Genomic DNA, 26,065 nt, shown 5'->3' with positions numbered 1-26,065 from the left:
CTCTTCAAAGCAGAGTGATCAAGTGCACTGAAGGCCACTTCCTGTCAAATACCCATTTCTTTGAGTATCTGAATTAGAGTTGTTACTACTCTGATAATGCATCATGACCAAAGGAAACTTGAAAAGGAAAGCTTACAATTCCTAAGTGACACTCCATTATTGAGAGAGAGAAGTCAGGGCAGGAACCTGGAATCAGGATCTGAAGCAGAGGCCATGAAGGAGCGCTGATTGTTGTCTTGCTCCTCCAGGCTTTCTTGGATTTATTTTTATTTTTATTTTATTTTTTTTACACCTTAGGACTACCTATCCCGAAGTAGTACCACCCCTGATTGTCTGGGTCTCCCACATTAGTCATTAAGAAAATTATACTTTGAAGATTACTTTCTTTTTAAATTGAGGTTTCCTCTTCTCTAATGACTCTAGCTTGTGTCAATATATATATAATATATATATATATACATATATATATACATATATATATGTATATATATACATATATATAATATATATATATACATATATATATGTATATATATATATATATATATATATACACACAGGATATTGGCTCATGGGTTTCAAGGTAAAGACGGACAGGACCTTACCTGGTGTGTTAAGCAGGCGAGATCTCCTGCAGTGGTATGCCACCTCCTGTTCACAGTGTTCTGAGCCATCAATCAGAGCCACCAGCTGCTCCATAGTGCCACCATATTTTAAAGTCATGACATAGGGCTTCTCAGGGTTAGAACCCTGTACCCGAGTCAGCTCTGTGTTGCTGTGCTGAACTGTCATCCAAATCTTGTCCTCTATACAGACAACAATGCAAAGGAGAAGTTAAAAATAATTCCCAAAGAGGAGTACATAAATAGTGGGTCACTCAAAGTACAATGAAGTCTCCACCTGACTGCTCTATACAGACAATGGGATCAAAGCATACTATTCCCTACACAAGGACAAGTGAATTTTGTTCCTTATAGGGTTCAACTTCAAGTTAATATAGGGGAAAGTAATCTCAGGGCTATGCTTTCTATTTCTTATTCCACACATTTTATACTATGAATTTAATGTCCAACATTAACTTAAAATTGACAAACACCGTCTTCCTCTTTATCCGTAGGGACATTGTTCAAAGACTTTCTAAAACATGTCAATGTCTGCTGGTGCTCAATTTTCTTACATGAACTAGCTTAGCATTTGCATATTATATACACTCACCTTATATTTTCACTCTCCCAGTATTGTTTTGATATGTAATAAAAGATAATTGCTATGTAAACATTGTTATACTGTATTGTGTAAAAAACTGAGGAAGACAATGCAGCCCATCCTGATGAACCCTAACAGGCCAGGGTCAGATAGAGTGAGAGGAGAACCTACCCTATCACTATAGATAATAAGAATCTGTGAAACAAAACATCATTTTCAAGGATGAAACTCTACAATGTAAACATAATGATCTGAGTATTGAATCTGAAGTGACAATCCAAAAATGCTGGGCATGCTGGCACACACTTGCAATTCCAGTACTTGTGAGGCAGAGAGAGATGAACTCCTGGATTTTGCTGACCAGCCTACCCTACTGAGAGTGCCAGGCCAATGAGAGATTTTTCAAAGGATCAGAAAGGGGGTTGAAAAGATGGCTCAGAGAGTGTACTGCTCTTACAGAGAACCCAAGTTCAGTTCCTATAATCCATATTAGGTGTAACCACATATGATTCTATCTTTGGGTTTTCCAGTGCTCTCTTAGACGTTTGCACTCACATGGACAGATAACCCCAATACAAATACACATTTTTTTTTTTAAATTTCCAAAGGAAAAAGAGGATGAATAACATATGTGGAATGACTCTTGAGGTTTCCCTTGGCCTTCAAATACATGCAAACACACATGCACAAACACTGTGAAAACTATTCGTGGTTGTATCAACTTGACTACATCTGGAATTAACTAATAGCTAACATTTAATCCAGATGTTTTGAGGTGGTATAATGTATCTTTAATCTGGGTCACACCCTCTGGTGGCAGCCTATATAAGGGACAGAGGGAAGCTTTTGTTCTTTACCTGTCTGTCTACTCTTGCTGCTATTAGGACCTATTTCTTCAGGATACTGGCATTTACTGAAAAACAGCCAAGACATCCAGATTCAAAGACTACCATATTTTTGGACTATCTGTTGGTTAACAGTCAACTAGCTGGACCACAGCCTGTAGGTCACTCTAATAAATCCTATATTTATGCATTATGTCAATTATATTCCTCTAGAGAATCCTGATTAATACAAAATCATATATAGATACATACAAAAATTATCTGGAAATTTTTATACTGAATGAATGCATGGACTTTTTAAATAAGGCTCTTTCAATAAGAACAAAAGAACAAGACAAGGAAGAATGTAAGATATGGGTAAAAAAAAGAAATTTGGTTTTAAAGGTAAAGACATGTGCAATTAAAGTCCACTTTTGCCAGCATGAAAATTAGACTGTTTACTTTAATGTTGTGGTCAATTAAAACACATAACAGCAAACCCAGGATGTCAGTGTCCACTACACAAGCAGACAGCAGGGCTTCTAACGTAGAATAGAAACAAAGATCATTAAGTTGCAAAGCAGACTGAAGAGGTGGCTCAGTAGTTAAAATAGTGTACCTCTTTTCCAGAGGTCTATTTAGTTTCCAGCATCTAAGTCACATGGTGCATAAATACCTATAGTTCCAATTCTAGGGATCCAATGCCCTCTCTGGCCTCTGAGGGAACTGCATGCAGAAATACATATACCCCCACACAGATAGATACACAGGAATAAATATTGAAATAAGCAAATTTTAAGTTGCAAGGCTCTGTGTGGTGTATTTTGAACACTGTTGTGATTACTTGGGGCAAAAAATTACTGCAAATTGAAATTCAGTTTAATTTTGAACATCCTCACAAATAAAAAAGGGGAGGAAACAGGAAGAATTGAAAAGCATTTGCCATCAGAGAGTCCTGTCCACATAATCACATTATTCTTCATAGATTCAAATAGCAGAAAATGAACTGAGGAAAGGAATCATGTGGTTTCCACCCTCTTCCACCCTCTTAGTTTTACAAATGGAAAAATAAAGACCCATGAATAAAACCAATAACCCACAGCATTTCTATTACTGAGCACTGACAGGAAAACATGCTAATGTGCTGAAGGCAACTGTTATTATTAACTATAAATAGTAAGATTATGGTCATTGGTGTGATTTAGCTTTAAAAAAAAACATAAGGAAAGAGCTGAATGCTTAGATGTTCTGTATTAATACTTCCCACCAATTTTTCAATGGCCTAGGAAGAGATATTTTATCACCTTATGCTTCAATTTCAGTATATTAGTAGAAAATAGAAATGGTTTGTTTGATTTTAATAATTTCCTAAGGACTTTAAACTTGGGAACAGTCCCCATATCACTTAATTAAATTTTGATTAGCAACATCTTCAGAATAGTTCCCCAAACCAAATAATTGACAACCATCATGTTGTCAGAGAAACATAGCTTTACAATTTTGAAATAGGACTGTACTTCTCTAAAGTCTAGTGAAGAAACTAATTCCATTGAATTTTAACTGTTACAACAAAATGTTTTAAACTCATATTGTTAAAGTTGTCAAAAGAATATTCACATGAGACTACAGAAATATTGTTAATATCTGTCTTAGTTATTGTTCTATTGCTTTGATGAAACACCATGACCAAAAAGCAAGTTAGGGTAAAAACATTTTTTGTTATTATTTGTTTGTTTGTTTTTGTTTTTGTTTTTTTGGCTTGCAATTCTATATCACTGCTTATTATCAAAGGAAGACAGGAAAGTAACTAAGTCAGAGCAAGAACCTGGGGGCAGGATGTGATGAAGAGGCCACAGAGGGTTGCTGCTTAGTGGCCTGTTCCCCATGACTTTCACAACCTGCTTTCTTATAGAATCCAGGACCATAAGATCAGTAATGGCACCACCCACAATGGGCTTCGCCCTCCCCATCAATCTAATTAAGAAAATGCCCCCCCCAAGGGGAGAGCAGCCTTTCCAGGACACAGAAGATGTCAATGCAGCCACTCCTGATGTGATCTGATAGACTAAGATCAGAAGAAAGGAGAGGAGGACCTCTCCTATCAGTGGACTTGGGGAGGTACATGCATGAAGAAGGGGAAGGAAGGGTAGGACTGGGAGGTGAGGAGGGAGGGGCTTATGGGGAGATACAAAGTGAATAAAGTGTAATTAATAAAATAAAAAATGAAAAAAAAAGAAAATGCCTTATAGACTTGTCTACAATTCAAATATATGGAGGCATTTTCTCAACTATTGAAGCTCCCTCCTCTTGATCACTCTAGCATGTGTCAAGTGAACATGAAACTATCCAGTACAATGTCAATATACACAAATGTGATAAAAATTAGCAAAAAGTGTATTATCAAATACATAGATGCAAAAGAATGAGAAATAAAAATGGAAAGCTTTGAAACGTCATGATGCTTATGTTTAACAAAAGTTTGTTTATTTCTAAGGTATATTGATGGAGCTATGGCCCCCATGCTAGAATACCTTTCAGATATTATGCTTTAGTTTTATAGATATTACAAGCCCAATTACACACCGACAAATAAAGACCAAAAAAGAGGTGATTCTTTGAGAACTATAGCCCATTACCTAATTTATTTTCAAAGCTCTCCTAACTTACACTTTCTATCTATCTATCTCTCTATTTATCTGTTGATCGATTGATTGATTGACCTATCTACCTAACTAAATAACTACCTATTATCTATCAGAAGTTAAATTGTCTCCATTCTCCATGTATGTAACCTGTTCTAAACATAATCAATACATCATCACTCAATTACTAGTTCAATATTTTTCCTTTATAGTGTAGACTTTCCAATATGTATATTTATTTCTGTAACTGTTCATTCATTTAATCTATTCAGTGTAATCATATTCTGTCTTTGGGGAGACTGAAATGGAAGCTGTGCCAGCATGGGGTGGTCATTTTAAATATGCCGATGCTGCCCATTCTGCCTTTGTACCTTGAATGGGAAGTAGTAGTTAATAACTGGCAAGTATGGTGCCACATGCACCAAATGTACACTGTGTAGAGGATACAATGGAACAATACAGTGTTCCAAAGCGCTCTTCACTACTCAGGCATCACAAGACCAGCTATAAGCATAGTGTTAGGATGAGTGTTAGATAAGGACTTAAAGCCCATGCTCACATCTGGATTTCCTTGAGGGACACTCAAATAAATGGAATTTACTTTAAATAGTTCTGTACACTTAAAAACAAGATGGACTTGATATCAAGGTTGGCTCATCTGTGGGTTACCACATTACATAATTAAGATGGACTTGTGAAACTGAACAGTCATGGTAGTTGATTTCATCAATGTAGAAGTGAACATTTCTGTGTGGATTTTAAAGTCAGAGTTTTGGTATATGTGTGTGATAGCTAATATTGATTGTCAGCATAACACAAACTACAATCATGTCAGAGATAAAATTCTTGGCATACCTGTGCTATAATTTCTAGTTAGGTTAACTGTAGAAAGAAAGTCCATTTTAAAGCAAGCAGTATAATTCCATATGATAAACTCCTGGACTGCATGAAATGAAGAGGGGAGCTGAGAACCAGCATTCATTCCTCTCTGCCTGCTTCCTTTCTACAGATGCAATGTGACCAACTGCCTCAAGTTTCCAGTGCCAGGCCTTCACAGTGTTGGACTATCTTTCAACTGTCAGACAAATAAATGTTTCTTTCCTAAGGTTGTTTTGGTTAGATATCTCATTTACTACAGAAGCAAGGAAATGACTAAAACTGTATGGCTGTTCATACTTTCTGTGTAAGCGTCCTGACTAAATTAATACCCCTGAAAAGTTTCATGACATTACTGACATTAATATCATTCTTTTGCTTGAAACATATTATCATAAGGTTTTGATGTTGTATCTTACAGGAGCCCATAACAGGCTGCATGATACTCAAATGAGTAATAAATATAAACACTAGATGCATTTAAAATTGCTACCCATAGGCTGCATGCATTCTGGGGTACTTGGAAATAAGACCCAGAACACTGGTGCATCACATGTCATATGGTTGGGCACTTCCTGAATTATCATTTTCTACAACGTTAGAAAGTGAACCAGAATGTTACTACTTAGAACTGAATGTGGGAATCTTATTCATCACATGAGTTTAAAAGGCATAAAAGCCTGCTCATAATATTATCCTTGCTATGTAGGATGAATTATTCATGCCTTACTCAGTGCTCATCACACTGTAATAACCTCACGCATATCTCTTTTGCTATCTCCTGTGTATCGTCAAATTCCTCAATAGAATTTGTACTTCAGTGATGGAGAAAACTGAAAGCTTTGCCAACATCTTGCTGACTTTACTTATTTAACCAATTTGATGTTCTTCTATTATTTTGAGTATCTAGCCCTGCTCAATTCCAGGTCTGGAGACTTAGCTTCATCACTATTACTGCTCTGGTGTGAGTCTGTGTTGATTCACTCAAGACCATTTAACCTTTGCTTAAAAGAAACTTGCAATAGATATGTCTGGTATTGTGCTGATAGTGTGGGAGGAGGCCAGGGATAGGTGGATCCCTGGAGATCACTGGCCTGTCAGTATAGCAAATGTGGTGAGTTCCAGTCTTTTAAGGGACCTCAAAAAATGACTCCTTAAGAATGATACCCAGTTTTTTTTTCTCTAGCTTTCACATGTATGCACACAGTCTGAGTATACACATGTACCCACACACCAACAAAACAAACATGAACATATACACAAAAGCAAAAAAAAAAAAAAAACAGTCATATAGATAAACCATTAAAGTATTCACTTGCATAAGAGGCCATTCAGCCCAGTGACCTGGTATGAGAAAGAAGGGACTCTGTTTCTAGATTTACACCAGTGATCTTACTATGTGTGAACAGTTTCTGAAGCATCATTCACAGATGTCACTATAAAGTATTATTGAACTACAAAAACATTCAACTCTTTCTACAGTGTTGTGCGATATTCTAGGCTATCAAAAGAAAAACCATGCCTTGTGTTCAAGGGTACGCTGAGTCATTGCATTTCTAGGTACAAACACTTTTCTCCAAAAAGTTCTCCAACTTTTCTAAGTTTGACAGCATTTGAGGAGAAGGGTGTTGTAGCAGTCTGTGTCCCAAAGGCCCACATATTTTGCATACTTGCCTCAGCTGGTAGAACACTTCAGGGAGTATTAGAAGGTATGACTTGATGGAAGAGGTGTGTCACAGGGATGGACTATGAGGCTTCAAATGTTTTCCATCATACTTAGTGAACTCACTGACTCCTTTGTGCAGTTTTGAGATGTGAAACATTGCTATTCCTATTGCCATGCCTTTGCTCTGATACCATAGATTCTACACCTCAAAAACTGTAAACCGGACTATGTAATTTATTTTAAAGGTTTCCTTGGCCATGGTAATTTTATTAGAAAACAGAAAAGTAATCAATAAAGAAAGAAACCAGGATCAGGAGGTTGGGTGTTGCTTTGACAGGCCTGGCTGTGCTCATTTTTTGGAGGAATGTGGAAGACTTACACTTTGGACTAGAAAAGTAATTGTATGTTTATTGGGCCATTCTAGTAGGAGTTAGGAGGAAAGTATCACTGAAAGCAATGTAGACAGTGGAGGCCCAGCTAAAGAGGTATCAAAGGGGAACCATATTAGCAACTGTGCTGGAGACTATTATAATTTGTCAAAGAATGTGGCTGCTTTCTGCCTTTGTTCTAAGGATCTTCCTGATGCTAAATTAAAAAGTAGTGAACTATTTCTTTGGTAGAGAAGATTTCAAGACAGCCTGATATGGCTCTGTTGCATAGTTATAAGTTTTCACTCCTATACAGCTCTACAATGAAAATGAATAAGCAGGGCAAAAAGGAATAGAAAATGTAAAAATTAAACAGAAAGGGGGCCTTAGGTAATATAATTTTGGAACCAAACTTGTGCTAAAAAGAGTTCAGAATGAGAAAAGACCAAATCTGCACTGGAATAAAGGAAGGAGGCCTTCAAGGCATGTCAAAAGAAAAATGACTAGGGCAGTGGCTCTCAGAGTCCTGCTCCTTTGGGGATCGATGACTCTTTACAGGGGTTGTATATTCTACATGTCAGATATTTACATTGTGACCCATGACAGTATCAAAATTACAGTTATAAGGTGTCAATGAAAATAATTTTGTGATTGGAGGCCACCACAACATGAAGAACTGTATTAGAGGGTTTAAGCATTAGGAATGCTGAGAACCTCTGGCCTCAGGGGGTTTCTGAGTTCCTAACAGCTAGCTAGCTAGAAAAGGCACTTCAAATGTTACTCAGTGAGATCAGGTTCCTTCCCAAGTTGACAGGAAGACCTAGTAGTACCATCTATGCATTGTGTTTCTAGTGCTATGAAGGACACATAAGCAAAGGTGTTGTGGAACCTTCTTCCAGTATTAAGGACTAATGTGTTAGAAAATTTATGCACGAAGTCCCTGAAAAGGAAGAGGCCCAGAAAAGGCATTCTTGCAGCTATGGAAGTGAAGCCTCCATTCTATTTAACATCTCAAATGTTAGAAATGCCACATCTATGAGATATTTATCTAGGAGAGCTGAACATAAGTAGTAGAATCTTATTGAAAGAGAGATTTATGTTACTGTAGCAAAGCTAGAAGGGTAGAGCTATTTAAGTCTTTGACCTCAAACATGGGACTATCAGATTTGGAGTTTGCCCTTCTGAGTTTCTATCTTGTTTTGGTCCAGTATTTCCTTATTATGCTCCTATTACCCCCTTTTGGAATGGTAATGTATATTCTGTGTCATTGTATGTTGGAATTATGTGATTTTATTTTTTGATTTTACAGGAGGTGGGTATGAATTTACCTTTAAGTTCAGAGGAGACTTTAGAACATAAAAGTGTAGAGATTGTGAATAACTGTAGTGGTTTTAGAAATTGGACTAAGTGCATTTGCATTATTAAATATGGTCACAAGCCTACGGAAGCAAGGAAGTAGAATGTGGTAGTCTAAATGAGAATGGTTCCTACAGTTTCATTGTTTAAATATTTGGTCCCCAGTTGGCAGAACTGTTTGGGAAGGATTGGGATGTGTGACCGTGGTGGAGGTAGTGTGTCATAGGAATGGGCTTTAAGGCTTCAAAAATATCTCACCATCTCCAGTGTTTTCTCTGTTTCTTGCTTTTCACTGTGATATTTCATATATTCCTGCTGCCATGTTTCTGTTCCACCTTCATGAAATCTAATTCTCTCAAGTCATAAGCTGAGCTAAATTCTTTCTTCATAAATTGCCTTGGTCATAGTGTTTTATCACAGCAATGGGAAAACAACTAATACAAATAAGTAAGAATGAATAATGTTTCTACTTGTTATGAGTGAGAGACAGCCTCCTGTTTTCTGCAAGTGATAACTGAGAAGGAGATAATTTTCTTACACAAAGTATAAGAAACTAGTCAGGCTGAGATGCTTTGCAGTAATTAAATGAAGACAATAATTCATCATGGCTATTTGTATTGGGCACTTTTGAAACTACTCTTTTGTATATGTGTTATGTAATGGTCCCAATTAGTGTCAGAGGTTTGAACATGCATAAAACATCTGGAAAGATGTCCCATTGGTTCAAAAACTTGCTACTCAAGCATGAGAATTTGAGTTTGAGGCACAAACCCATGTGAAAAAACTAGATGTTGTGGCATGTGCTTGTATTCCCAGCACAATGCAAGAGGAGACAGCAGATTCCCAGGGCCCTCTGGCCAGCTAGCCTACCCAAATGAGGGAGTTCTTGGCAAATGCTTGAATCTGTGTCACCAAACATAAGGAATAACATCTGAAATTATCCTCTGGCCACCACACATTCCTGGACACCTGAACTCACACACACACACACACACACACACACACACACACACACACACCAGAGACACCCAAAGGGAAGAAGATATTGCAGAGAGAGCTCGCTGATAGCCATGGCAGGATATTCTGGAGTACTCTCTCTCATCACGTCTGTTGTAAACTGTATCTCTTCATAGCCCCAGTCAAGTAGTAATCCAGAACAGATCTTTAGACATTTTTCTTGGTTGCTTTGATTCTCATTTCAGAAACTGTATATTGTTTACACACAGAGCCACAATTTAATTTTCTTTCATATTTTCTCCCATTACATCTGATTGCTATTATTACTATGATTATTGTTATTAATAGTAGTAATTACAGATGTTATGCTCTGTTCAGCTGTTGCTATGGGGATTACCACTCAGAATGAATAACAAACAAAAGCAAAGTTTCTTTTTTAAGAGAGAGACAAGAAATAATTCTGATTATTAAAGATATATTCTAAATATATATCTGTCTCTTTGCTGAGTGGATATAAAACACTGCACAGTTTTATCACAATGCTTGAAGAGAAGGGCAGTCTACAGATTGTCAATACCTTGTTTAACTGAACTGAAATCACTGTGGGGAGCTACTTATTTCCCTTCAAGCAGTGTGTCAATTTACTTATACACAAATTGTAATAAACCTAATAGATATTAAGGTCTCAGGGGTCACTTCTGGTACAGTTATGTATGATGACAAAGTGAATATCTCTGCAAAGGATAACAATACTTTAAATAGCCCTCAAAGTACTGTTTCTATTCCTTATACACCATCTACTTGTGAACAGTCTTCTGATGTTTTGTATCTTTTTTAATTATTCAATTTTCATGACTATGTCTTTTCTTTCAATCTAGATAATAAACACTGACAGAGAAGCAACAACAGATTGGCCTGGGCTTCCATGATTTCCCAAGGCTCATGTGGTAGAAAATGACATCATTATATCTGGCTTCCAATACCTCTACCCACTAGGTTCATGAAAGATATAGATCAGCTCCCCAAATCTCAGTCTATTCCTATTCTAATTGGGCAGGGTCTAGTACTCAGTGCTATGATCAATAAATAAAGACACAAAGTTTGGCTTAAATCACAGAGTCAACTCAGGCTAGGAGTTCTTCCTAATATCTGTTGTGTGTTTCACTCCTTTTTAACAATGAAGCCAGAAAGCCATTCTGTTGATAGCATTCCAGGGGGATCAGAAGAGGTTACTGGAGTAAAAGTAGAACTCAACAGCAAGAGAGACAACAGAATCTAGTAATAATAATAATAATAATATCCAGTAATATACTTTCCCTTTTCCATTTTCTTGTATGAATGTATGTAGGTATGAATGTATGTATGTGTATATTTGCATGTATATGGGCTCATGTATGAGCAGGGGTGAAGTGCCCTTGTGTGCTCATGTATGTGTGGGTGTGAGGTACACAATGTTGGGAATCATCCTTGATCACTCTTTTTCAATCAAACCCTGGTATTTTTATAGGTTTAGTATTGGTAGTCAGTTTGATCTGGGCAACTTGCTGCTGATTTTCTGAACTGGTAGTACAGGTGGTTCCGGCTCCCTGGCATTTGCATGGCTTCTAGGGATTTGAACTCAGGTCTTCATGTTTACAGGCAAAAATTTCAACCATGGAGCTACCTCCCCAGCATGTCAGTATACATTTTTTCCTTAGCATTAATATTGATACCTATATATGTAAAATATATAAATAAAATCTGTTGAGTCCATTAGTGCAGCAATGCACTTTTAATAAAAATATTTAATTATCAAATTGAAGAAGTCAGAGAGGAAAATTTGAAATTCACAGAAATAATTAAATTGAAACTAAAACATACCAGACCTTCTAGGACACAGCTATGGTAGTCTATTCTGAGAACAAATTGTATAGTGATAAGCACTAATATTAGAAATGAGATCTAAGGTAAGCAAACTAATGATGTAGTTTAAATCTTTAGAAAAACAAGCAGCTAATCATAATCCCAGTGGGCAACAAGAAATAAAAAATGCTTAAGTGAAAAAACTAATAAAATAGAGACTACAAGAAAAGTATATATTGATCAGAGTTGAGTCTTTGAAAAGTTATGTTAGACAAATTCACCCAAACACACAGAGAGAACACCCAAAATAACAAAATCAAAGACAAATAGGGAATTGTTAGAACAGATTCCAGTTAAATGCAGATCATTTTACTGTTATAACCAAGACCAGGAATCTATGCAGACCTTTATAATGGGAAGGATAACAATTGGTGTAAAGCAATTTCCACTTCCTTTAAAAGCTGTTGAGAGTTGTTATTTCTCCCAAGGGTACCAGCTGAGCTGCGTAGGGGAGAATGGTTCCCTGTCTGTTGTACCTACCACAAGCAGCCACTTTTAGAGCAGGGCTTCTCTGTTTGTGGGAGCATGCATTAGCAGTTCTGGTCCACTGCACTCCCTGCATTAGCTGTGATGTACAGAGTATCACATCCATCACCAGTCTTCCACCTGCCTGTGCTTGCCTCATTTACGACTTCCCGACAACCTACTTGACTGTGATTTATGCTCTCAGTTCACTCTAGCCTTTACTTTTAGGTAGTTTTTTGAAGAGTTATTTTTCTTTTTCCTTGCTTTAAAATAGAGGGCATGATCAAAGAGACCCTGGAAATCTGTTTTATGGTCTAAAAAGGTGGTGGATTAGATTCCACATATACTGAATCATATTTGGTAGCTGTGTGATAAAAAAAAGTTATGTGTCTAGGGTGTTCAGGGCTCTCTTTTAGTAAGCTGATGCCACCTACACAGGGGTGGCATGAGGGCTACCAGGTGAATAAATACTGTGGACCTGAGCTCAAGGGTATATAGTTGTGTGCTGAGGTTATTTCAGTTAGTAATATGCTTATCTAGCATGAAAGAAGGCCTGGGTTTGATCTCCAGTCCCACATAAGTGAGATAAGGGGGTATATTTCTGTGGTTTTTGCACCTTTAACAGAAAATCAGGAGAGTCAGTAGTACACAATCATCCTCAGCTACATATTGAGTTCAAGGCCAGCCTGGATACATTAGACCATATCTAGAAAAGTATTTGGCTCAAGGGTGAATTTTTTTTCATTGCTTTATCATTGAGGTGTATATCTAATTCAGTAAATTTGGAGACTAGAGGAGTTGGGCCAGAACCAGCTATTCCCCGCTACTGTTCTTCACTGTTTTATCTTTGTAGCATGCAGAGAGATGGACGCTTTCAAGACAAATCAAAAGCTACATTTTGAGAAGAAAACAGTGATGCTGTGAGTGGTTCTTGTAGTGGTCTTATAAGTGTTCATTTTTCTTTCCCTCTTGAGACCCTTGTCAGGCTTTCTTGTCATTGAGACTGATAATAAACTATTATTTTTAAAAAGATTTCTTTTTAAAAGGATGGAGAGATGTTATAGTCGTGAAGGGTTCTTGCTATTCTTGCAGTAGATCCAGGATTAATTGTCAGCCCAGACATGTAGACTTGCAACCATCTGAAACTCAAGTTTCAGGCAATCTGGCAGCCTTTTCTGGCCTCCACAGGTGGCAGGAATGTCCATGGTACATGTACACAACAAACAAACAAAATATTCTCATATCTATAAAATTAAAATATATAAAGCAGGCAGGTGGGCAGTGGTAATTCCTGTACTTTATCCCAGCACTTGGGAGGCAGAGGCAGGCAAATAATATCTGTTATTTCAAGGCCAGCCTGGTCTACAGAGTGAGTTTAAGGATAGCCCGAGCCTCACAGAGCAACCCTGTCTTGAAACACCAGAACAAACAAACAAACAAACAAACAAACAAATCTTTGTTATGTGTGCACACATATGTGTGCCAGGAAATGTATAGGCACCCACATGCCACAGTGTATTTCTAGTTCCTGACCTAGAAGTTTCAATGAGGTCTTGGAAGAATTTTTTAGCGACCTTATCTAGGTCCAGTCTGGAGATGAAAATGGCAACTCGCTCAAATCTACCTTCATTTCCAACTCATTTACTATTGAGTGGTGGCAGTCTCTTCTTTTAATTTTTATTGATGTTTTTTATTTTAATTTTTATTATTAGTTCCATTTTCTTAACTCTGTATCCCAGCTGTATCCCGCTCCCTCATTCCCTCTCAATCTTACCCTCCCTCCCTCATCTCCTCCCTGCCCCTTTCCAAGTCTACTGATTGCGGAGGACCTCTTCCCCTCTCATCTGATCCTGGTTTATCAGGTATCTTCAGGACCGGCTGCAAAGTCCTCCTCTGTGGCCTAGCAGGGCTGCTCCTCCCTTGGGAAGGGGGAGGTCAAAGAGCCTGTCATTGAGTTCATGTCAGAAATACAGTCTTGAGCCTTCACTTTCCACACCTTTTTCTTTCTGCAAGTAAAAATAAGAAATGATTCCTCTTTTACATTTCACCCTGTGGATTAATGGTGATAAGTTTTCTGACTTCTCAGGGCACTCAGAATAAAGAGTTTTTCATAACTCTTCATTTACATATGTGAAGATGTTACTATCATTCCACAGGACTTCCTGAGACTCAGACAAACGCAAAGGACTATTCTTCATCTCTGAAAGTGGTAGCAGAAGGTACCATATACATTTGTTTTTCTACGATGAAAAGAAGACAGTTCTTCCCCCCTCCTCTCTTTCTGTATTTACCCATCTGTCTGTCTGATTGACTGTCTCTGTCTCATTATCTCTCTGTCCTAGTATGTATTGTAAGTATTACATGTGTGTGGGTGCACATGGTTGTTTGCAGTTGACATTTCCAAGTGATTTTCTCTTTCTCTACTGAAGCAAAGTCTCTCACTGGACCCTGAATCCACCAATTAAGGTATTCTACCTAACATGTTTTCCTAGTGGCCCAGTATATATGACACCAGAGTGCTGGAATTACATATGGGCTACCACAACTGCTGGTCTTTCTCATTGTGGGACTGTAAACTCTGATCCTTACACATACATGTCAAACTTCTCATCTGTTAAGCCATCTCCTGTCCTGAAGACAGCTATTTCCAATGCACAACTAACTGTCTGTCTACCCTGCTTATAGTCTGATTCTGGAGAAACATACAAAAAGAAAGCTCCGAGACAGTAGAATTAACTTACTTCTCAGGTGACAGTCACCCTGCCAAGCCTGTCATAATATAAATGACATTATTTCTGTTACATTCCATACTATGTGGGCAGCCTTTCCTAATTCATCAGGTTTCATTCATACTAATTAAAAGAAAAACAGTGTCTTTTACCCACTCTTTTGCAAGGCTGCATATGCTACAGTAGACAAGAGTGTCTCATAAACCTATGCCTAACACTTTGCAGTCTTGTAACTTTCCATTGTTGTGTAAGTTATCCTGACCAAAGTAAATTAAGGAAGGAAAAGTTTATTTTGACTCAGAGCTCCAGGCTATAGGGGAGCATTGTAGGAAAACACTGCTACCAGGAAAGTAAAGTATCTGATCACATTGTGTCCACACTCAGGAAGCAGAGGGTGGATGATGCTTTTGCTTGCCTCACTTTTTCCTTTTCATACAGCCCAGTATCAAAGCCCAAGCAGTGGATGAGCCTTCTTTCTTCAATAACCTAATAAGATAATCTTCCATAGCTATACCCACAGACTAATCTAAACTAATTAGTCTTTCACAAGTGTGCCTGGAGGCTTGATTCATATATGACTATAAATCCTGTCAAGATGACAACAAACACTAACCACCATCCTCTTCACCCCCAAGGCAGATATACACTCTCTACTGAGCTGAGATATCAGTACCCTTCCCTGGATTTTTCTGATTTCAGTAATTGATCTTGAAATACCTAAAAATGGGCCATTTGGTTTTTAAAAGGTATTTACTTATATTCTTGACAGTTACCTATCAAAAATAATGCTACACAGGGAAAAGGCAAATGTCCATCAATAGATGCCTGACTGAATAAATTGTACTTAGCTGACATAGTGAGGTGCAATGAAGCCACAGTAAATAATGTATATGACATTTAAACTGATCTGAACTGATTTCTATTGTATACTGTCAAGTGACAAATGTAAATATCAATACAGAAATGAAAATGTGTTACAATAAGTTAAAAGATGAACACACACATTGATAAATGGATATTAAGAAGTGAAGAATAGGAATAGGTTGAAGGCAATGGGGAAAGGAGATTTCTCTGATTAACCATGGTGTGTGTGTTTGGTATTTCTGTTTTTCACTTTCTCAAGTTAAGAAGCAGCTAAGAGATAAGTATGCTCTTAGGTGTGTCTGTGATTATGTTTCCAGAGATGATTGACTAAGAAGGGAATGCCTGCTCTGACTGTACCAGTTATCATCCCAGAATTTTTAACATTGAAACGTTTTAACTACTCACAGAAATGAAAGAAAAGGATGAAGTAAATATAAGTCTGAATACTGAATATTAACCAGGTAAAACCTCCTATATCTACATTAAGATGTTAAAAATAATCACAGAACGAAATAAAAATAGTAAGTCATTCTAAGGCAGTGGTTTGTCTAATAGTAAAGTTTAGGCAGACTATAATCTGATGAAAGCTAAATGATGCTCAGTATGATCTTAAACATGACTGTTATTGGCCATGATGCTACAGATGTGACTCTAAGACTCTCTGATGTATATTATCAGATGGAATAAATGAAAATGTGTATTGATGTTATGGAGCAAGTCTCACAGGAGGGTGACATGCAAGGAAGAAACAATAATCAGAGAAAAATATTACTCATTTGGAGTTTGCATCAGAGGAAACTTCATTGAATTGGTAATATAGACACAGTTAACCATGTACATACTCTTCTTCACTGGGCTCATTGGAAAAATCTCAATGTGAAGATCGAGCCTAATACCTAGAACTTGATTTCTAAATCTTAATACTAGAAAATATACTTTGTCAGAAAAATAGCTGGATCTGGTCTAGAAAAGGGTGAGTTCAATGTTGCACTTTGGGACTTTGGACCCCTCGTTTGTAATGGTTTTTATTATCAGGATGTAGTGGACAAGGCTCTGAACATGTCAGTGACAAGGTTTCTGGACTGTGTTAATTGAAACAGAAAGACCTCCTCATGGCTAGCACTGTGCTATATAGGCTGGTATCTCAGACTTCGTAAAAAGGTGAAAGAGCAACTGAATACCAGCATTCATTAGTCTATGATTCTCGACCGCAGAGGTAATATGCATAGCCATCTCATACTCCTGCCATGTTGCATTATCAAGCTGTGAGCCCACATCAACCCTTCTTTAAGTTGCTTTTGCCAGGTATTTTTGTCAGAGCAGCATGTGAGGAATACATTGATGTAGAAAGCAGGGAGATGCTCCAAGGACCATGAAAGAGACAGAATATAAGAAAAGAAGTTTAGGAGGGAAGGAATTTCTAGATTGAAAACAAACAATGCAGGAACTGAATGAAGGAACACCACCAGCTGTATATAAATAATTAGCATTCAAACTAGTATTGGGGCCAGTGAGCTGGGTCATCAGGTAACAGTGCTTGCCAGGAGGCAGGACTACAACCTATAAAACATTTTCCGCAGTAACCCATTTCTACAAGAATGATTTTACTTCTTGAGGTACAGAGCCTCCCCAAAGAGCACTAAGTATTCGAACATAAATGTCCTGAACACAAGAAGGACATTTAATTATAGCAGAAGTAGTCAACATTGCTAACCAGGGTATTTCTATAAGTGGATATCATCCACAAACACTTGAATACTAAGGATACATGGTGGGCTGGAGTTCCTGTGTCAAGAGGCCATGCTTGGCATTGGATAAAGTCTATCCTGAAGAGATTCATGTACTGCAGACATGTTTTCCTACTGTGATATACTAAGAGTCGAGTCATCTTTTAGGAGATTGTGAACTTAAGAGAGATGATTAAGTTTGAGGCAGGTTAACATGAATTCCCCCATTGGAAAGAATCCTCCCTCTCACAGTACTGAATGACTACAGGAAACTACAGAGTAAATTTGGCTTCCCAAATTTACTTCTTCCTTCCTTTCTTGTGTGTTGTGTCCTATCTCCTACAAATACTATTTCCTGACACCTGCCACACTTTGAAGAAACCAGAAGACAAATATTCAGCAACAAAACCAGTTAGCTAGATTATCTTCTTTCCTTTGAAAACTTTTCAAGCTCAGGTATTCTGTGGCAGTAACAGAAAATAAAGATAACCCATAAAATGACAGAGCAATGGGAAAAGTTTCTCCAGGTAAAATGTTTCTTTACTTCCCCCTTCACTGACCAAGAATCACAAGCTGCCAGTAAAACTAGGCTCTTTTTTGCCTTAAGATGTCTAAACTGATTTTGATTCCCCATCTCTCCCTGGAATGTAGGGCTCAGAGCAAATGGAGCAAGAACAAGCAAGCATTCTGGGAGGTGCTTTTGACCCTGGTCTTGTTACTTCTCTCTTCTGAACAGGAAAAATGTTCATACATCTAAGCTTTATCCTCATGTGGGATTCCTTGGGCAAACCAGGAGTTCTCAGACAAGGCACCAATGACCCTAGTCACTCTAATGCTGATATTTCATCTTTGCTTTTCTTTGTTTGCCCAGAGAAATGTGTCTCCTAAATTTTTATTTTCAAAAAGGCTGTTTAGAAAGTACTTGGCAAAACCATAATGGCAAGGCTTCAAATGGCTGCCTGTTCTTCTACCTCACCATTGCTCTAGTAGTAACTGATGTCTAACTTTGTGCAATCCTTCTTCAAGGCAGCTATATAGACCTGGTCTCAGATATATTACCTTATCCAATGTTCTCACCCTCATATCAGTATACCAAAGACCTTGGCATATTTCAGGTCAAATTGAGGTCCACATGGGCCATCAGCAATGGTGATCGTGGGGCTTGGCATACAAATGGCACAGTGAACTTTAGCCAAGTGCTTGCCATCCTGACAGGGAAGTCATGGAAGCTGGAGACTGAGTCAGCTTGTCACACTGCACACAGCCAACAAGCAGAAACAGAAGACTGTGGGTGCTCAGTTCCCTTGATTCTTCATATTCAGTTCAGAATGTCAGCTCAGGTCAGGGAATGCTGTCACTCACACTTAGAGAAGGTTTTCTCAGATTAGTCAGTACAATCTGGAAACTTATTCAGAGAAATGAATAGAGATTTGTCCTTAAATTATAAGCTGTAACAAGATGACAATCAGTATAATCATCATTGCACACTAAACATTCTGATTCCCTTCAGGGCCACAGTGAGATGATGCTGGATATTGATGGAAGCAATGATAGCAGTCACATCCTTGGGTACCTCGTTTCCATGGTATGTTAGGCAGCAGGTCATAAGCTTGCTGTGCTTGGGTTAATATTTCACTATCTAGTTGGGTCTTAGAAATAGGTGTTAGTGACCCCAAAGAAGACAGATGCTCATGGCAGACCTTCTCTACAGTGGGTGAGGTATGGAAACAGAAAACCCACCATGAAGCATTTCTCGTTAAAGTCCACCTCTGCATTTATTTTGTACTTTGTTAAACCTAGCCAATGTGATGAGATTTCAGGAGTTTTACAGAATGGTAGATACTTAGGCCTGGGTTATTTCATCCATTATCTCATTTAATTTTACTTAATCTGTGCATACATCCAATGAAGTAAGGATACTTATTCCCACGACAAAGTTGAGCATCATAGAAGCTAAGTATGTTGGCCAGATTCTGTATCTAAAAAAAAAACATCTACATAAATAAATAAAGTAAATATAAGAGATTGAATGAAACTGATTTGAGGGTTTGATGACTTTTCTCCTATGTTGCACATGGGGTCTTTGTGATTGGATTTTAGATCTTAACAGGACACATGGGGAAGCATGCTGATTGATCTCTTTTGGCTTTTCCTGTCACTAGAACCAGGGACACTCCATTTATCTGCACAAAAAAAGTACTATATAGGTCTATCCATGACAGCCCTGATGCCCATGGCTTAAGAAAGGTCCACTAAGCTGTGAAAAGATGAATAAAGGGCCTTACTAAGTTCTCCACACCAGGATGATTGCCTCAGAGAAGTATGTCCCAATACCTACAAATATGTGCAGAAGTTTTTCTTCATTCTTGGTTGGGAAAATTATCAAAAGCAACTTAAAGAAGGAAACTGTATTTTGGTTCAGAGATCAAGGGTGCTGTCTGTAGTGGTGGGGAATTCATGACAGCAGGAGCACGAGAAAGCTGATCATATCACACACATGGCAAGAAGCAGAAAGAGATGAATGCTGATTATTTCTCAGTCTCTTTCCTTCTTTGGATTTATCAGGAGCCCAGCTAATCAAATTTTGGCTCTCCTTTAGCATGGTGTACCTCAGTTAACACAATCTAGAAACACTCACACAGACACGTGCAGAGGTTTGTTCCCTAGATGATGCCAGACTTACCAAGTGGACAATCAACATTAACCATCACAGCATGCTAAGCAGCGTTTCTGCTTCATGTTCACACTGAATAAACAGGACCAGGCACAGAGACGAAGAAAAAAATGATATTTTAACATTCCTTTCAGCTCATTTTTACAGAGAAGTGAACAGCTAGAAGCTCAGCTTTCTAATCCTTTTCATTCACTCCCAGAAACTCTGAAAGGAGGTATGAACATGTCTGTCTTACAGAAGAAAACAAGTGGTGGTGAAGTGTGTACAGTGGACAATGGAGAACTCTGCTCTTCACAGTCTTCTCTGAGGGTGTGACAACTCATGGAAGGAACAGTGAAAGCTGAGTGTGGTATTTTAGGGTACAGGGGACCCTTCATGCCTCACACTCTCTGTGTTACCTGAACCTGAGCATTTAGGCTTCACAGTCATAACCTGACAATTTCAGTAGTAGATTCAACTCAAGGGAAGATGTTTAGCATGTGAGATTCCAGTGTTTTTTTCTCATTAAACTAAAGAGAGCACATCAAGGTTTTTCACACAGGTGCTAGGAAAACAGTTCCATCTCCACTGTGAAATGCAAATCATGGCACCTCAGGCTTATAGTAGATGCTCTATAAATAACAGCTGTTTCTACCACAAAATCATCTCAGGGGCTGGGGACATGGTTCAGAGGGTAAAGAGGCCAAGCTGAGGACCTAGCTTTAAATACCTAGTACCCACATAAAAAGCCATGCATGGCGTATTTCTATAAACCCAGACTTTTAGAGAGCAGAGTTGGGGAAGGGAGATTTGGGGTCTTTCCAACCACCAGTTTATTTACAAGTTCAAGAGAGGCCCTCTCACTCCTGTTGTCTGTTTCTGATTTCTGTGCACACTTATGCAGACATATGTATGTGCGTACACCATACACACATATATCATACACACACATACACACCAATTGTGACTCAAAATGGAACTATTAAAAAGACCTTAAAAGACAATGGTTCTTTGTCTACTGTACACCTTCCCTTAATCCCTTCCTTGTGGTTTCTATTTCTGAGCTATCAATGGCTTCCTACTCCATTTCCCACACCGGGTCTAAATTACCTGTGTACTGCACCTGTCTTCTCAAATTTTTGCAAGGAAAAAAGTAGATCTATTCACTTTGCGATATTGGCGTTCAATTCAGTCAATATTAGAATACAATTTGTGTGAATTTACTTTTGCATAATTAACTGAAGAAATGATGCATAAAAAACTCAACCCATAAAAATAAATGAGGAAGCAAGTAAATAATAATTAACAAATACATAATTTATTGAGAGATTCACAAAATAATCTGAAGCTAGGGAGAGAGCTCTGCTGAGAGAGAGTGTTTTCTTTTCAGTACAAAGACCGAAGTTCCATCAGTAGAAACTGGTAAGAAAAGCCAAGCATTATAGTGATGGGTTGAAATGGGAAAGGGCAATCTCTGCAGCTTGTGTCCAGTTAGCACAGCTGAATCAGTGCACACCAGGCCAATGAGAAACTTGGTTTCTTTGTTCAAAAACAAAGGTGTGTGGCACCAGAGAACAGCACTCAAGGTCCTCCTCAGGCCTCCACATGCAAAAATACTCACACAGATACACAGACACAGACACACAGAAAAACAGAAAGACAGACAGACACACATACACTAAGGTAGTAAATTTTAAAAGGTTAATTTAATTTAAATAATTTATTTATGAGTTTCTTAAGGACAAGAATAGATTTATTCGCTGTGTAAATTTTGGTAAGAAGCACACAGACAGCATAAGAATGTAATTTGCATGAATTAATTTCTACATAATTGAATAATGCATCAATAACTGAGTACATCAAAAATATATAAGGAGGCAAATAAATAAGAGAGCTGACAAATAAGTGAGAGATAAACAAAGAATTTATGAAATGCATGGGTTAATAGAGAGTAGGACCAATGACAGAAAATCTTGAGAACTCAGGCTTCATCTCCTTAGTCCTCCCCTCCAGTGTGGTTGGACTCAACAGGCCATACTAAATGGCTGTTAAAATTCTTGGCAATTTGAAGGTGATAGTGCTTTAATTTCAGGGTAATGCCACAGCTTTATGACCTAGTTTTGTTTAATGGTTCAGTTTAGCAGGAGTTATGCCATCTGCTGCTAGCCCAGAGAGACCGCTTTAAAGCACAGGCTCTATACATGAGATAAGGTCCACTGCAGGGCTTAGCTTGAGAGACCAGCGTTCTGGAAGCCTTGTTTGGACTATACTTTGGGCAAAAGCATGATGCATACAAAGTTTCTTCTTCTAACTGGTAGATGGCCGTTTTTGAGCTCTACGGAAAACTGTTCATTACAGAAATCAAACTGTCCCTTTGAAATGTAAGCCACGATAGAAGATGGGATTGTATAAAGAAACAACAACGCTAGTATTATTCCTAGTGTTAGTTTTAGTGATTAAACTGCAAGCAAGCACGTCACATACATCACATATATCATCCATGAGAGAACCTCAACCAGGCAACCAGCTTTGCGATGTCCCCCAGGATGATGTAAACCCATGGTCTATGAAGACACTGGTCCTGCTTTCAGGGAGGGTGGGTATAGAGAGAACAGTGACATAGGATAAAAAGTCAGGGAAAAGTAAAACAGACATTGAGAAAAGAAAAGAGCCCTTCACCTTGGAGTCTGGTCGATTCTTGGAGAAGCCAGAACTATAGCACAATGGACAGCTGCTGAAGGCCTTTCTCTCTTCCAGCTGAAAAGCTGCAATTTTGCAAGTCTCTCACCAGAGATGCTTTGTACCACCCGAGTGGCTCATGGTTTCAGCTTTTCAGATTATAATTTCCTCCAAGAAATGTCTACAGCTACCCTATAATTTCACTTATTAACAAAAAGTGAATGGGGTTCTCCTAACAGCCCTGTTAGATGTACCCAACAGTTATCAAAATAGTCTTTATTGTCAGTGGCAAGGCCCTCAGTAGTTACTTTCCCTGTGTATGTGGATATGTCCTGCTCTTTCTCTGAGCATCTCTCTCTCTTTCTCAACATGTTTAAAGTTTATATTAAAATCGCATTGTTAGTGAGATGACTCAGTGTGTAAAAGCCCTTGTTTCAAGTTCAATTCCTGGATTCACATGATGAAAGGAGAAATTTGAGGGCTGAAAGTTGTTCTCTTACCTCTACACCTTCAGAAACATTTTCACACACACACAAGTAAAACAGATACAAAGAAAAATTACTTCATCACCCAGATACAAACAGAGGAAGAAGTAACTATGGTACAGTCTCCAACCTTCCCAGAATTTGTCATCTTTCTTTCTGTGTAGTAAGATTGTCTAAATAGCCAGCTTTCTTCATTCTGACTCCTACTTCACCCAAAGCAAGAATGGTTCCTTAAAAACCCAGACTTGGCTTTGGCATCTCATCCCTTTCCAACTTTACAATGTAAGTTCCAAGTTTCTAGCCATGGTTATCCACATTTGAAGGACACCAGTGTGAAAAGGTAAGAAAAGTCCTCATCTGCTAAGATGCTCAAATACTGTGCACCCTTATCACATCCTTTGAATTATTATATTTTTGTCTATTATAATTATTTTCTGTGAATCAAAAATCAAGACTCTTGCCCAATATACATTAGTTTAATTTCTAGTTAATTGCTCTCTGGTTTGGGCTGCCTATTGTCAGCTAAATTGCTTGACATAAAAAAAATAAAAATAATAAAAAGAAACACATTAGAGAGTGGATATCAGACCATTAGTGAAGGAAGGTTAAGTCCTTCTGTCAGTGGTGAGAGGACAGAGGCACAGGTCTTCCCTGTCACCATCAGCAGCCTGAAGAGTTCTCTTACTCTTTTCAGGACCTGTGCTTGAACAAAACAGGGATTTGTATGTTCGTTATTGAAAAGATTTCCGAATTATCCAATATCAGGCAAAGCTGAGGCCTTATTAACATTCTCTGTCTGTCTCTCCGTGTGTATGTGTATATGTCTGTGTGTGTACATTGGACATAGGAAAGATTTAAGGACTAGCCAATATAAAGCAAATTTGTGGCTTTATTAACAATCTTTCTCTCTTTCACTCTGTGTATATATGTGTTTGTATGTACATTTACATATGACAGTATGTGCACATGAGTGTATGTATGTGTGGTGGGCAATAGGCAGATATGGTTTCTCTCCTTAATAGTATTTCATCTTTTTTTTTTTTTTATGGGACAGTCTCTCACTAAATCTATATTCACTGATCAGCTATATCGTTGAGGCAATGTGCTCCAGGGATCTTCTTTTACCTACCATACAGGTCTGAGATTACACATTTGCACATCTTATACTGGTTTCTATGTGGATAATGAGGATTCAGACTTGATTTTTGTGCTTACACTGCAGGGATATTTTATACTGAGCCTTCCCAAGAACCCAGTATCAGAATAGTTTCTATATGCCCAGCTACTTATCATCACATGCTAGAGTAGCAGAACAATTTAAGAAAGCTTGTTCTAGGCTTCCTGTGATAGTAAACATTGCACTTAGAACAAGTACTTCAGTCTAGATAGTGCAATTGTTCTCCCATTTCTACTACTCAGTAGCATCAGTATAGAAAATATTCCAGCCCTTCAATGATGGATGCTTCCTCAGGTAAATACTAGATAGGGATTCCATATATATGGACTCAACTCAAGTGACAATTTTTGGCAACAGTACTGTGTGTATGTGTGTGTGTGTGTGTGAGAGAGAGAGAGAGAGAGAAAAACAGAGAGAGAGAGAGAGAGAGAGAGAGAGAGAGAGAGAGAGACTGTGTGTCTACACATGTACACATGCACTCACATGTATATGGATAACAGAGAACAACATTGAATACTGTTCCTTAGGACATACACTGGCCACCTTGTTTCTCTGAGAACAAATCTCTCATTGCCCTGTAACTTGCTGATTGAGCTACACTGGTGGGTTAATGTGGCCTCAGGGATTCACCTGACTCTGTCTCCCCAGCACTAGGATTATAAGAAGGTCCCAGCAGAGCTAGAGATTTTGAAGTGTGTTAGGGATTAAAAGTAGATCCTCATGTTTGCAAAGCAAGTACCTTAGTGGTTGTGCTGTCTCTACAACACCTTGAAAACAGGAATTTTGCAATGATGACTAAACAACTTATATGAAAAAAAGAAGTCCGAAAACTTGCTCCTATTCTTGTGTCAGTATGAAGAAGAACAATGGAAAATGCACATGTTTTTCTGCTATGTGTGTTTTGTGTATGCCTCCACACTAATGAGTATATATGTATTCCTGTATCTAGAAATCTGTGTTTTCGTATGTGTGTGTCTCCACACGAATGTGAATTCTACAGTGATAGCACATAAACATGAGTGTGTGTCTGTGTGTATGTTAAATGTAAATGGCTTGGGCATGAAGTCAGTAGACGCCAGCACAATAGTATAATACACATACCATGAACCAAACAACTAAATTCCACTCACTTTGCTCTTTTATGCATTTGCGTAACACTGTAAGCACACTCAAACTGTGAGGGAAAAGAAAGGCCAAGGAGTGTGTTCTTTTTATGTTCTCAATGACTTTCATTCATCGTGTACTGACAGACAGGTGTGTAGCTAACGAGTAAATCACAGCGACTGCTCTAACTTCAGGAAGCAAGGCTAATAACTCAGTCCAAACTGTGTTGGACACAGTTCTTCCTTGCTGTCGATAGCTGGAACAATAATCTATTACTTCAATCACGCTGAACAATCATAGCTAGAAATATTGATGAGACCTCAATTGCAATACTTTACATATTCCATTATGCCTGCTTTGATGAGTTTTAATGAAAGCAGAGGCT

The 26,065-nt window shown here is 38.2% G+C and overlaps 1 protein-coding gene across 3 annotated transcripts in view; it reads right to left on the bottom strand.

Annotated features, from left to right (window-relative positions):
• Positions 1–26,065, bottom strand: part of LOC110563726 (contactin-associated protein like 5-1-like) — a 785,262-nt gene that overhangs the window by 258,250 nt on the left and 500,947 nt on the right. For all 3 annotated transcript variants that reach the window (XM_060371606.1, XM_060371607.1, XM_060371608.1), the window contains exon 13: positions 606–806. In XM_060371606.1, the coding sequence (XP_060227589.1) occupies positions 606–806 (201 nt within the window). The remainder of the gene's footprint in view (positions 1–605; positions 807–26,065) is intronic.

This window comes from Meriones unguiculatus, chromosome 18 (assembly GCF_030254825.1).
Source record: "Meriones unguiculatus strain TT.TT164.6M chromosome 18, Bangor_MerUng_6.1, whole genome shotgun sequence".
Taxonomy (NCBI): Eukaryota; Metazoa; Chordata; class Mammalia; order Rodentia; family Muridae; genus Meriones; species Meriones unguiculatus.
This window is presented reverse-complemented; position numbering and strand designations above follow the sequence as displayed.